Source organism: Bombina bombina, chromosome 6 (assembly GCF_027579735.1).
Source record: "Bombina bombina isolate aBomBom1 chromosome 6, aBomBom1.pri, whole genome shotgun sequence".
Classification (NCBI taxonomy): domain Eukaryota; kingdom Metazoa; phylum Chordata; class Amphibia; order Anura; family Bombinatoridae; genus Bombina; species Bombina bombina.
In genome coordinates this window covers 738,322,200-738,336,706 of record NC_069504.1, presented here as the reverse complement: position 1 = coordinate 738,336,706, position 14,507 = coordinate 738,322,200, and the positions used below count along the sequence as shown (strand labels likewise).

The 14,507-nt window shown below is 38.9% G+C and overlaps 1 protein-coding gene across 4 annotated transcripts in view; it reads right to left on the bottom strand.

The window, feature by feature from the left end:
* SORBS3 (sorbin and SH3 domain containing 3) overlaps positions 1-14,507 on the bottom strand; it is a 114,549-nt gene that overhangs the window by 29,048 nt on the left and 70,994 nt on the right. For all 4 annotated transcript variants that reach the window (XM_053717970.1, XM_053717971.1, XM_053717972.1 and 1 more), the window contains 2 exons: positions 6,424-6,603; positions 4,498-4,583 (listed from right to left, as the gene is read on the bottom strand). In XM_053717970.1, the coding sequence (XP_053573945.1) occupies positions 4,498-4,583; positions 6,424-6,603 (266 nt within the window). The remainder of the gene's footprint in view (positions 1-4,497; positions 4,584-6,423; positions 6,604-14,507) is intronic.

The window sequence follows — 14,507 nt, the reverse complement described above, 5'->3', positions numbered from 1 at the left end:
TATTTTAACCAGGTACAATAGCTATTAAATAGTTAAGAACTATTTAATAGTTACCTAGTTAAAATAATAACAAAATTACCTGTAAAATAAGTCCGAACCTAAGATATAATTAAACCTAACACTACCCTATCAATAAAATAATTAAATAAAATACCTACAATTACCTACAATTAACCTAACACTACACTATCAATAAATTAATTAAATACAATTCCTACAAATAAATACAATTAAATAAACTAGCTAAAGTACAAAAAATAAAAAAGATCTAAGTTACAGAAAATAAAAAAATATTTACAAACATAATAAAAATATTACAACAATTTTAAACTAATTACACCTACTCTAAGCCCCCTAATAAAATAACAAAGCCCCCCAAAATAAAAAATTCCCTACCCTATTCTAAATTAAAAAAGTTACAAGCTCTTTTACCTTACCAGCCCTGAACAGGGCCCTTTGCGGGGCATGCCCCAAGAATTTCAGCTCTTTTGCCTGTAAAAGAATAAATACAATACCCCCCCCCCCAACATTACAACCCACCACCCACATACCCCTAATCTAACCCAAACCCCCCTTAAATAAACCTAACACTAAGCCCCTGAAGATCTTCCTACCTTGTCTTCACCATACCAGGTTCACCGATCCGTCCTGAAGAGCTCCTCCGATGTCCTGATCCAAGCCCAAGCGGGGGCTGAAGAGGTCCATGATCCGGTCAAAGTCTTCATCCAAGCGGGGCAGAAGAGGATCTTCCATCCGATTGAAGTCATCATCCAGGCGGCATCTTCGATCTTCTTCCATCCGGAGCGAAGCGGCAGGATCCTGAAGACATCCAGCGCGGAACATCCATCCGGACCGACGACTGAACGACGAATGACTGTTCCTTTAAGGGACGTCATCCAAGATGGCGTCCCTCGAATTCCGATTGGCTGATAGGATTCTATCAGCCAATCGGAATTAAGGTAGGAATTTTCTGATTGGCTGATGGAATCAGCCAATCAGAATCAAGTTCAATCCGATTGGCTGATCCAATCAGCCAATCAGATTGAGCTCGCATTCTATTGGCTGATCGGAACAGCCAATAGAATGCGAGCTCAATCTGATTGGCTGATTGGATCGGCCAATCGGATTGAACTAGATTCTGATTGGCTGATTCCATCAGCCAATCAGAAAATTCCTACCTTAATTCCGATTGGCTGATAGAATCCTATCAGCCAATCGGAATTCGAGGGACGCCATCTTGGATGACGTCCCTTAAAGGAACAGTCATTTGTCGTTCAGTCGTCGGTCCGGATGGATGTTCCGCGCTGGATGTCTTCAGGATCCTGCCGCTTCGCTCCGGATGGAAGAAGATCGAAGATGCCGCCTGGATGATGACTTCAATCGGATGGAAGATCCTCTTCTGCCCCGCTTGGATGAAGACTTTGACCGGATCATGGACCTCTTCAGCCCCCGCTTGGGCTTGGATCAGGACATCGGAGGAGCTCTTCAGCACGGATCGGTGAACCTGGTATGGTGAAGACAAGGTAGGAAGATCTTCAGGGGCTTAGTGTTAGGTTTATTTAAGGGGGGTTTGGGTTAGATTAGGGGTATGTGGGTGGTGGGTTGTAATGTTGGGGGGGGGGGTATTTATTCTTTTACAGGCAAAAGAGCTGAAATTCTTGGGGCATGCCCCGCAAAGGGCCCTGTTCAGGGCTGGTAAGGTAAAAGAGCTTGTAACTTTTTTAATTTAGAATAGGGTAGGGAATTTTTTATTTTGGGGGGCTTTGTTATTTTATTAGGGGGCTTAGAGTAGGTGTAATTAGTTTAAAATTGTTGTAATATTTTTCTTATGTTTGTAAATATTTTTTTATTTTCTGTAACTTAGATCTTTTTTATTTTTTGTACTTTAGCTAGTTTATTTAATTGTATTTATTTGTAGGAATTGTATTTAATTAATTTATTGATAGTGTAGTGTTAGGTTAATTGTAGGTAATTGTAGGTAGTTTATTTAATTATTTTATTGATAGGGTAGTGTTAGGTTTAATTATATCTTAGGTTAGGACTTATTTTACAGGTAATTTTGTTATTATTTTAACTAGGTAACTATTAAATAGTTCTTAACTATTTAATAGCTATTGTACCTGGTTAAAATAATTACAAAGTTGCCTGTAAAATAAATATTAATCCTATAATAGCTATAATATAATTATAATTTATATTGTAGCTATATTAGGATGTATTTTACAGGTAAGTATTTAGCTTTAAATAGGAATCATTTATTTAATAAGAGTTAATTTATTTCGTTAGATAAAAATTATATTTAACTTAGGGGGGTGTTAGTGTTAGGGTTAGACTTAGCTTTAGGGGTTAATACATTTATTAGAATAGCGGTGAGCTCCGGTCGGCAGATTAGGGGTTAATAATTGAAGTTAGGTGTCGGCGATGTTAGGGAGGGCAGATTAGGGGTTAATACTATTTATGATAGGGTTAGTGAGGCGGATTAGGGGTTAATAACTTTATTATAGTAGCGCTCAGGTCCGCTCGGCAGATTAGGGGTTAATAAGTGTAGGCAGGTGTCGGCGACGTTGAGGGGGGCAGATTAGGGGTTAATAAATATAATATAGGGGTCGGCGATGTTAGGGCAGCAGATTAGGGGTACATAGGGATAACGTAGGTTGCGGCGGTTTACGGAGCGGCAGATTAGGGGTTTAAAAAAATATGCAGGGGTCAGCGATAGCGGGGGCGGCAGATTAGGGGTTAATAAGTGTAAGGTTAGGGGTGTTTAGACTCGGGGTACATGTTAGAGTGTTAGGTGCAGACGTAGGAAGTGTTTCCCCATAGGAAACAATGGGGCTGCGTTAGGAGCTGAACGCTGCTTTTTTGCAGGTGTTAGGTTTTTTTTCAGCTCAAACAGCCCCATTGTTTCCTATGGGGGAATCGTGCACGAGCACGTTTTTGAGGCCGGCCGCGTCCGTAAGCAGCTCTGGTATCGAGAGTTGCATTTGCGGTAAAAATGCTCTACGCTCCTTTTTTGGAGCCTAACGCAGCATTTGATTAAACTCTCGATACCAGAGTTAAATTTATGGTGCGGCCAGAAAAAAGCCCGCGGAGCGTTAGCAGCCCTTTTACCGCCGAACTCCAAATCTAGGCCTTAGAAACTAATGGACCTTACCACCTTCCCCCTTTACACAAATCTTGCTGCCAGACTTTGTAAAGTGGTGCAAGGTGCACTCAGAATAAATACAATAAATTAAAAAAATAACTAAGTTGATATGATTAACCCCTTAACGACCACAACGTACCCTGTATTTCGCTTGTCGTTAGCGAGCAGCGTGAACATGCTATCCTCCCTGCTTCCTGATGGCCACCGGAAATAGCACAGCGAAAATTCAATCCCCAGAAGGGGTTAAACCTTGCAAATGTGGAAATGGCAACATGAAGGGCACATGTGACCCCAATTTTTTTTTTCATGATTCAGAACATACAATTTTAAAAAAAAGAGAAGCGCTCTACCCGGAACAAACAGCTCAGTAAGCTTGTTCTATAGTTAGTTACCACCTAGGAGCAGCCTATTTTAGCCCAGTTGTGCTTTTCACAGAGGAAAACTTTCCTGAAGTATATCAGTCTGATCCTACCAAGTAAGATAAGTCCAGCCCCGAAATAACAGGCAATCTTCCTCTAAACAAGGACCATGACAACCCCAGACGATCGTTTTTGGACCTAGTCGGTGAGGTGCAGCCATATTCCTCTAAGCACATTGGTAAACGAGTCCACGTCTGGTTTCCCTCATCACCCTTAGGGAGACTTCCCCAGGGTCATAATACAAAGAGAACTCTACCAGGAACAAACGCACGCTTAGTAGCTTGTTCTATGGCGAGTTAGCACCTAGGAGAAGCTTCTTTTAGCCCAAATGTGGATTCTGCTTTCTATTTGGAAATGACTTCACAGACTAAAACAATTAGTAGTCCAATAATTATTACATGTATGGGTACAACTGCTGATGATTCAATGACATTGCCATGTTTTAAGATCTATAGATACTAGTACAAGGCTTTAATTTAGGTGACATTAGCTGACAGTCTACTAAATCAAAATGTACCATAAAACAGTCACTCACAACAACCCACGGACACACAGGTTTTAAAAAAATGTGCATATGAACAGCTGGTATTATATTACATGATTTAATTTAAGTTATCAAAAAGAAAAAAAAATGGAAAAACTCAGCTTCTAAATTAATTTTATAGATCCATTGATATAAAGCAAAAGTATTTTATGTATTTCAGCTTCAGCAATGCACACTTTTTTCTGTTATAATAATTACATAGAAAACCCATACAGTGAATAAAATTGTTCATTATAGAAGTGGATTCTTTGGGTGGATCGTTTAAGAGGCCACAGGCTCTTATTATTTATAAGGTGCATGTTTTCTGGAAATTTTTAGCATTAACAATAAATGTGATTGCAAAATTCTCTTTCTGGAAATTATCACTCAGATTAGTGTCTCTATTTACTCACAAGGTCCCAGGCAGCTTCTGGATTCTGGAGGGTGCAGATGGCTTTATGCTTGAAGCTGTTTCTTTGAGTGTAACCCCAGGAGAAGACTATATATAGAGAAAAAAAGGAGAGGTGAATGGTTAATGGGTTAGTCTCAGATGTGGGAAAGCAGCTGCTGTATATACCCGCAATCCCGCGCACAGCCAATCACGTGCGGGCAGGAGCTGTCAATCTCCCCGGTCGGACGAGACCGAGGAGATTGAAATTTGCCACCTAAGAGGTGGTGAAAGGTTTAAGAGGTGGTGAAAGGTTAAGGAAGCAGCGGTCTGATGACTACTTGTTGAATACGGACTGCAGGTTCTCTTGTGAGAACCTAAGAGAACCTGCAGTCGTAGGCAGGCAAGGCCTGCCAAGGGGTTAGATAAATAGACCCCTATAAACAGTGTGGTAAAGCAGCAGCATTACAGTACTTGGTGTAGGGCAACAGTGGTTAGAGTTGCCACATCAGCCATGTTTGTCTGTAAACTTAGGGTAAGCAGGGCAGAACATGTATTGTGCCTCTGGACATCACATGAATAGTTCTGATCAACAGCACAATACATGTTCCTCCCTACAGCATCTGTAACTCTCATAAGTGTCCAGGAAAACATGGCCATGGTGGCAATCTTAAGGGTTGCTAAGCAACACCCAATCATTATTGTTGAATTCCCAATTCTTAATAGGGTCACTTTGCTCTACAAAGTACCAAGAACAGATAAATGAGGGGGGGGGGGTTATATAAGACAAGCTGCAATATGTAAAAGAAAATGAGACAACCTTCTTGAGCATGACCTTACCAATGTAATATGTAGCTATGTGGTGACCTTTGTTGGCACCCTTGGTTTTAAGGTGTAGTACATATCCCTGGCATAACGTGCAGCAGTGGTTACGGGGTGGGTAAGGAAAGTAACGGAGTCCACAGTCTGATTCTGCTCTTTCACAGACATATGCTCAGGCATTATGGGTAGAAGAAGTAATGCCAGAGAACAGTGAGTGTAATGTCAGGGGAGAAACAGAATCAGTGTACTGTTTATATAAAGGGGCAGTGTTGCAATAAACAATGGGGGTGAAGTGTGTAAACCGGAATATTTTCATAGTCTTGACTCATGTCTACATATTATTACCCAACATTGTTCTTCATTCCACAGTTTATTCTTAAAGTGTTGATTCTGAGCAAACATAATGTGCCTCAAAGCACAGAGTTGTGGTTATTTACTTACAATGCACTGGAATTGTGATGTCAACCATCTATGATCCTTCAAAATCTTATTCTGAAAGTGCTGAGTATAGTCAAGTTATGGGGAAAAACGGGGTTAATGATCATTTATTTGTATAGCCTCACAAAATTCCGTAGCACGGTTAATAGTGTTAGATAAAAGGATGAGAATGATTAGACCTAAACCGTTGAGCAAGATAGGCAGAGTTTTGAAGGGAGGTAAAAACCCATTTTGCTTCTTTCATAATTTAGATACAGCCTATAATTTTAAACCGCTTTCCAATTGACTTATATTATCAATTTATCTTCTCTGTATCCTTTGTTGAAGGAGCAGTTATGCACTATAAGAAGCTAGCAGATCACATCAGGTGAGCCAATGACAAGAGGAATATGAAGGTGTAGCCACCAATCAGCAGCTAGCTCCCAGTAGTGCTTGGCTGCTTCAGAGCATACCTAGGTATGAATTTCAACAAAGGATACCAAAAGAACAAAGCAAATTAGATAATAGAAGTAAATTGGAAGGTTGTTTAAAATTGCATGCTCTATACGAATCATGAACATTTCATTTTGACTTTACTGTCCCTTTATTTGAGAAAAAGGACAGTCTTAAAGAGGGGTGTATGAAAAACAATATAAGATATACAGGTGAAGATACACAATGGTCATATTGTGAGGGAAAGGGAAGTACTGACCTGCCCTGGAGAGTTGGTGTTTAATCCTCTACTGACTTTGGGGTCTTTTTCTGGTGTAAATGAGGTTTCCCCTTTGACTTGCACATAACTTGCAGGCAAGAGACCCAAACGTCCAGAACCTTTAACTCGACCTTCAAACCAGCTGTCATTAACCCTTCGAGTGATTAATATGTGCTGGCCCTAAGACAGAAAAAATTAGACTGAATCACAGCTGTGGAAAAGAAATAGACGTTTGCCATAAGACAAACTAACCCTGGTGCTCAGAGACTTGCTAACCTTGTACTTCAGACATGTGCTCACCCTGGTACTCGTCAACATACTAAATTATGAAGACTAATTTACTCCTGTTATCAATTTTCTTTGTTCTCTTGCTATCTTTATTTAAAAAGCAAGAATGTAAGCATAGAAGCTGGCCCATTTTTTTTTCAGCACCTGGGTAGCGCTTGTTGATTGGTGGCTATCCAGGGTGCTGAACCAAAAATGGGCCGGCTCCGTCCTGCTCTTTCAAATAAAGATAGCAAGAGAACGCAGAGAAATTGGTAATCGGAGTACATTCGAAAGTTGCTTTCAAATTGCATGCTCTATCCATGGAAGAGACATTCTGACCTTGGGGCTTAGAGACTGTCTCTACAACACAGAGAGATACTAATCTTGAGGCTCAAAGAACTGATAACATCTGATCAATGACATGACAGCATTGAACCTCAGAGACATGCTAATCCCTGGATTAAAGTGATCTAAAAATCCCTACTACAAATAAGGTTGTAAAAGCCTTAGACAAGTGGTAAAGAAACAAAATCCCTTACCTGTCAAAATGTCACATTCACAGTTGCCTACAGTGTTTTATATTGCCTATAATGTCATATGCCCTTACATCATACCAATATCAACTACTAACCAGGAACAGACATGTTTTCAACCAATCCAAAAGCAATACAGTTCTAAATTAGTATGTATATGCTGGCAATTGCTTTTGCCTCCAATTACTTGGACTGTGGACTGCTATATATCACCTTATTTGTTGTAGGGAATTTTCAGTCCCTTAAAAAAAAAAAAAAAAATCTATGTATGTGTATGTATATATATAATTATATATATATAATTATATATATAAACGTTTGGATTTCCTGATTAGTTTGGATTTTGGAATGTAGCCCATGGGACAGTTTGGAGAGGGGATGGAACCAAACAACACTATTTTATGTAATTTAGGCAATATCAACATGTAATAATACAGCTTATACATGTAACCTAAAGGTAGTTTTATATAATGTTTAATACCTTTGTATATATATCACACACAGACAGTACACTACTGTAATCAGAAAGGTAACAATTGTTGTTTTAAATAAATGTAGAATATTATAGGAGGGTGTGACTTACTGGCGGGATAAAAACCTGTGCTTTATACAAAAAATCATAACCACCATATTTTTATTTCCAGTTCCTTTATTTGATGCTTTTTACTCCTTTTTCTATCGCCCCACTACTTGGCTATTCATTTTGAGGTTTGGGAAACTTTGCCCCTCCTGGTAGGATTGTATATCCCATACATCACTAGCTCATGGACTCTTGCCAATATGAAAAAAATTAATTTATCAGGTAAGGTGGGTCTCATGGACTCTTGCCAATATAAAATAAATGAATTTATCAGGTAAATTTTTACATAAATTATGTTTTCTGTCATGTAATTGGCAAGAGTCCATGAGCTAGTCACGTATGGGATAGCAATACCCAAGATGTGGAACTCCACAGAAGAGTCACTAGAGAGGGAGGGATAAAAGTAAAAACAGCCATTTTCCACTGAAAAAATTAAATCCACGCCCAAAAGAATAAGTTTTTCTCATAAATGCAAAGAAAAAAATTAAAACATAAGCAGAGGAATCAAACTGAAACAGCTGCCAGAAGAACTTTTCTACCACAAACTGCTTGCAAAGAGGCAAATACATCAAAACGATAGAATTTAGTAAATGTATACAAAGACGACCAAGTTGCTGCTTTGCAAATCTGATCATCTGAAGCTTCATTCTTAAAAGCCCACAAAGTGGAGACTGATCTAGTAGAATGAGCTGTGATTCTCTGAGGCGGGGCCTGACCCGACTCCAAATAAGCCTGATGAATCCAAAGCTTTAACCAAGATGCCAAGGAAACGGCGAAGCTTTCTGATCTTTCCTAGAACCAGAAAAGGCAACAAATAGACTAGAAAACTTCCTGAAATCTTTAGTAGCTTCAACATAATATTTCAAAGCTCTTACAACATCCAGAGAATGTAAGGATCTCTCCAAAGAATTCTTAGGATTAGGACACTAAGAGGGGACAACAATTTCCCTAATAATGTTGTTAAAATTCACAACTTTATTTAGAAATTTAAATGAAGTCCACAAAACTGCCTTATCCTTATGAAAAATCAGAAAAGGAGACTCACAAGAAAGAGCAGATAATTTGGAAACTCTTTTAGCAGAAGAGCTAGCCAAAAGGAACAACACTTTCCAAGAGAGTAGTTTAATATCCAATGAATGCATATGCTCAAAAGGAGGAGCCTGTAAATCCTTCAAAACCAAATTAAGACTCCAAGGAGGAGAAATTGATTTAATGACAGGCTTGATACGGACCAAAGCCTGTACAAAACAGTGAATATCAGGAAGCTTAGCAATCTTTCTTTGAAACAAAACAGAAAGAGCAGAGATTTGTCCCTTCAAGGAACTTGCAGACAAACCTTTATCCAAACCATTCTGAAGAAACTGTAAAATTCTAGGAATTCTAAAAGAATTCCAGGAAAATTTATGAGAAGAACACCATGAAATATAAGTCTTCCAGACTCGATAATAAATCTTCCTAGAGACAGATTTACGAGCCTGTAACATAGTATCAATCACTGAGTCAGAGAAACCTCTATGACTAAGCACTAAGCGTTCAATTTACATACCTTCAAATTTAACGATTTGAAATCCTGATGGAAAAACGGCCCTTGAGACAAGAAGGTCTGGTCTTAAAGGAAGTGGCCAAGGTTGGCAACTGGACGTCCGGACAAGATCCGCATACCAGAACCTGTGAGGCCATGCTGGTGCTACCAGAAACACAAACGATCATTCCATGATGATCTTGGAGATCACTCTTGGAAGAAGAACTAGAGATGGGAAGATATAAGCAGGTTGGTAAAACCAAGGAACTGCTAAGGCATCCACCGACTCCGCCTGAGGATCCCTGGACCTGGACAGGTACCTGGGAAGTTTTTTGTTTAGATGTGAAGCCATCAGATCTATTTCTGGAAGACCCCACATCTGAACAATCTGAAAAAACACATCTGGATGGAGCGACCACTCCCCCGGATGTAAAGTCTGACGGCTGAGATAATCCACTTCCCAATTGTCTACACCTGGGATATGTACTGCAGAAATTGGACAAGAGCTGGATTACGCCCAAGAAAGTATCCAAGATACTTCTTCCATAGCTAGGGGACTGTGAGTCCCACCCTAATTATTGCCATATGCCACAGTTGTGATATTGTCTGTCTGAAAATAAATGAACGGTTCTCTCTTCAACAGAGGCCAAACCTGAAGAGCCCTGAAAATAGCACAGAGTTCTAAAATATTGATTGGTAACCTCACCTCTTGAGATTTCCAAACCCCTTGTGCTGTCAGAGATCCCCAGACAGCTCCCCAACCTGAAAGACTTGCATCTGTTGTGATCACAGTCCAGGTTGGACGAACAAAAGAGGCCCCTTGAACTATACGATGGTGATCTAACCACCAAGTCAGAGAGAGTTGAACATTGGGATTTAAGGATAATTGTGATATATTTGTATAATCCCTGCACCATTGATTCAGCATACAAAGCTGGAGAGGTCTCATATTAAAACGAGCAAAGGGGATCGCATCCGATGCTGCAGTCATGAGACCTAAAACTTCCATGCACATAGCTACTGAAGGGAAAGATTGAGACTGAAGTTTCCGACAAGCTGAAACCAATTTTATTCGTCTTTTGTCTGTTAGATTCATTGTCCATGATTCTGTCTCTATCTGGAAACCTAAAAAGGTGACCCTTGTCTGAGGAATCAAGGAACTCTTTGGTAAATTGATCCTCCAACCATGTCTTTGAAAAAACAACACTAGTTGATTTGTGTGAGATTCGGCAGAATGTAAAGACTGAACTAGTACCAAGATATCGTCCAAATAAGGAAACACCGCAATACCCTGTTCTCTGATTACAGAGAGTAGGGCACCGAGAACTTTTGTAAAAATCCTTGGAGCTGTCGCTAGGCAAAATGAAAGAGCAACAAATTGGTAATGCTTGTCTAGAAAAGAGAATCTCAGAAACCGATAGTGGTCTGGATAAATCGGAATATAAAGATATGTATCCTGTAAGTCTATCGTGGACATATAATGACCTTGCTGATCAAAAGGCAGAATAGTCCTTATAGTCACCATTTTGAAAGTTGGCACTCTTACAAAACGATTCAAAATTTTCAGATCCAGAACTGGCCTGAATGAGTTTTCTTTCTTTGGGACAATGAACAGATTTGAATAAAACCCCAGACCCTGTTCCTGGAACGGAACTGGTATGATTACCCCTGAAAGCTCTAGATCTGAAACACACTTCAGAAAAGCCTGAGTCTTCAATGGATTTACTGGGACGCATGACAGAAAAAATCTTCTCACAGGAGGTCTTATTTTGAATCCTATTCGATACCCTTGAGAGACAATACTCAGAATCTGCCCAAATGTTTTGGAAAAATGTTATTCTGCCCCTACCAGCTGAGCTGGAATGAGGGCTGCACCTTCATGCAAGACTTGGTTTCTTAAACAGCTTGGATTTATTCCAACTTGAAGAAGGTTTCAAATTGGAACCAGATTCTTTGGGGGAAGGATTGGCTTTCTGTTCCTTATTCTGTCGAAAAGAACGAAAATGAATAGAAGCTTTAGATTTACCCTTAGATCTCTTATCCTGAGGTAAAAAAATTCCCTTCCCCCCAGTGACAGTTGAAATAATCGAATCCAACTGAGTACCAAACAAATTGTTACCTTGGAAAGAAAGAGATAGTAATCTAGACTTAGATACCATGTCAGCATTCCTGTTGTGCTAAGCTTTCTAACCAAAAAGTTGATGCAGCTGCAACATCAGCTATAGAAATGACAGGCCTGAGAAGATAGCCAGAATATAAATAAGCTTTTCTTAGATAAGATTCAAGTTTCCTATCTAAAGGGTCCTTAAAGGAAGTACTATCTTCCATAAGGATAGTAGTACGTAGTACGTTTAGCAAGAGTAGAAATAACCCCATCAACTTTGGGGATTTTTTCCCCAATACTCCAATCTAGCTGCTGGCAAAGGATACAACTTTTTAAACCTAGAAGAAGGAATAAAAGAAGTACCAGGCCTATTCCATTCCTTTGAAATCATGTCAGAAATAGTACCAGGAACGGAAAAACCTCTGGAGTAACCACATGAGGTTTATAAACAGAATTTAAATGTTTACTAGTTTTAGTATCAAGAGGACTAGTTTCCTTAATATCCAAAGTAATCAACACCTCTTTTAACTTTTAACAAGGAACGAATATACTCCATCTTAAAGAGATAAGATTTGTCAGTGTCAATATCTGAGGTAGGATCTTCTGAATCAGATAGATCCTCATCAGAAGAGGATAATTCAGTATGTTGTCGGTCATTTGAAATTTCATCAACTCTATGAGAAGTTTTAAAAGACCTTTTACGTTTATTAGAAGAATAAATAGCAGACAAAGCCTTCTGAATTGCATCAGCAATACAATCTTTTATATTCATAGGGATACCATGTACATTAGATGTTGAAGGAACAACAGGCATTGTACTAGTACTGATGGATACATTCTCTGCATGTAAAAGCTTATCATGACAACTATTATATACCACAGCTGGAGATATAATCTCCGCTAACTTACAACAGATACACTTATCTTTGGTAGAACTGTTATCAGGCAGCAGGAATCCAGCAGTGGTTTCTGAGACAGGATCAGATTGAGACATCTTGCAAATGTAAGAGAAAAACAACATATAAAGCAAAATTATCAATTTCCTTATATGGCAGTTTCAGGAATGGGGGAAAATGCAAACAGCATAGCCCTCTGAGCATAGAAAAAGGCAAGGAGCATATAGGAAGTGGGGTTTAAATAAATAATTTATTTGGCGCCAAGTATGAGACACAACACAAAATTTCATTTTTTGGTGCTAACAAGATCCGGAAATGATGCAACTCGCGTCATGAAGACGCAACCTTGTGCAAGGAAACCTGGTGTCAACTAGGATGCCGGAAATGACAAATTTGCGTCACCGAACGTACCTTTGCGCCAAAAAAATTCTCGCGCCAAGAATGACGCAATAAATATCAGCATTTTGAGACTTCGCGAGCCTAATTTTGCCCGCAAAAATTAATGAGAAAGCAGTCAATTTGAAGAAAAGACTATACCCAAGGTAAGAAAAAATAACTTTCAAAATATATTTTCCCAATTTTGAAACTGATAGTCTGATAGGAAATATGCATAAACCTGACTCATGGCAAATATAAGTACAATACATATATTTAGAACTTTAAATACATAAAGTGCCAAACCATAGCTGAAAGTGTCTTAAGTAATAAAAACATACTTACCGAAAGACACCTATCCACATATAGCAGATAGCCATACCAGTACTGAAACAGTAACAGTAAAGGTAATGAAATTTGAAAGTAAATTGTCGATCTGAAAAGGGAGGTAGGAGAGGAATCTCTAGGACCGATAACAGAGAACCTTTGAAAAGATTTAACGTGAGGAAAACCATAAAATCAGTAGGCAATACTCTCTTCACATCCCTCTGACATTCACTGTACTCTGAGAGGAATCGGGCTTCAAAATGCTGAGAAGCGCATATCAACGTAGAATCTAGCACAAACTTACTTCACCACCTCCATAGGAGGCAAAGTTTGTAAAACTGAATTGTGGGTGTGGTGAGGGGTGTATTTATAGGCATTTTGAGGTTTGGGAAACTTTGCCCCCCTTTCATGTAATTGACTCTTGCCAATTACATGAAAGAAATAGTAATTTTTGCTAACTTTATTTTATTTATTTTTTAAATATGAATTCAAAAGTTTAAATTTCAGAATAAGTTTGTGTTTTGGGATTTAGGGATATAGACCTGTGTGTGTGTGTGTGTGTGTGTATATATATATATATATATATATATATATATATATGTGTGTGTCTCTCTCTCTCTCTCCTAACCCTAAAATATAGATCAGTCAAGCAAATCCATGAACTCGGATAGATGATGATTTTGCATTTCTGAAATATGCGAACATATTTCAATACAAATGCATACGGGGCTCTGAGATAACGTTGAAAGATGGAGATATAGTAATTCTAGGATATTTAACTTATGTGGGGCAACTCTGGCTCATGGAAATGTGCCAACTCTGGTAGTTATGAAGATAATAATTTAAGGACTCTCAAGCTGTGCTCTGAAATTCATGCTAACCCATCCCCCGGATTTAAAATATGTTAATCCTCTGTCATCGATTCCCAGTGTTAGCAGATCTCAATCTCGTGTCTCAGAGATAGTCTAGTACTAGGGTAAGAGACAGGAAATTGTAATAAACTGCAACATACTAATCCTGGAACACTTCTATTGATGTATGCTAACCATAAGCGACAAAACCAAAGTAACTGTTACTTCAAAATACGTTTTAATGGAAACCTACTATTTATCTCATAATTTTGACAATATATTGACTCTTGGATATCTAAAGTCACTTGGAATTAAGTAAAAACTTCTCTCTTAGGTAATCAAAAACGTACCCAGCATGGAGAGAAATCAGGCTAAATCCTATTTCTTTTTTTTAGCATTATTTTGTATGTATGTGTCTCTCCCAGAAACCTGCATAGCGAGATAAACAGTTCAAGTTCAAAATTTGACTTTCTAAAGTTCTTTGAGGGACGTCACAATGCTGAAGAGGCTTGTTAGATAATCCCGCCAGAGGAGGGCTTTAGTTAATCAGGGCCTTACCCACAACACCTGCTTCCTATAGGACAGGGCTTGACAAACCCAGGAGCCAGAGGGAGCCACTGGCTCCTAGA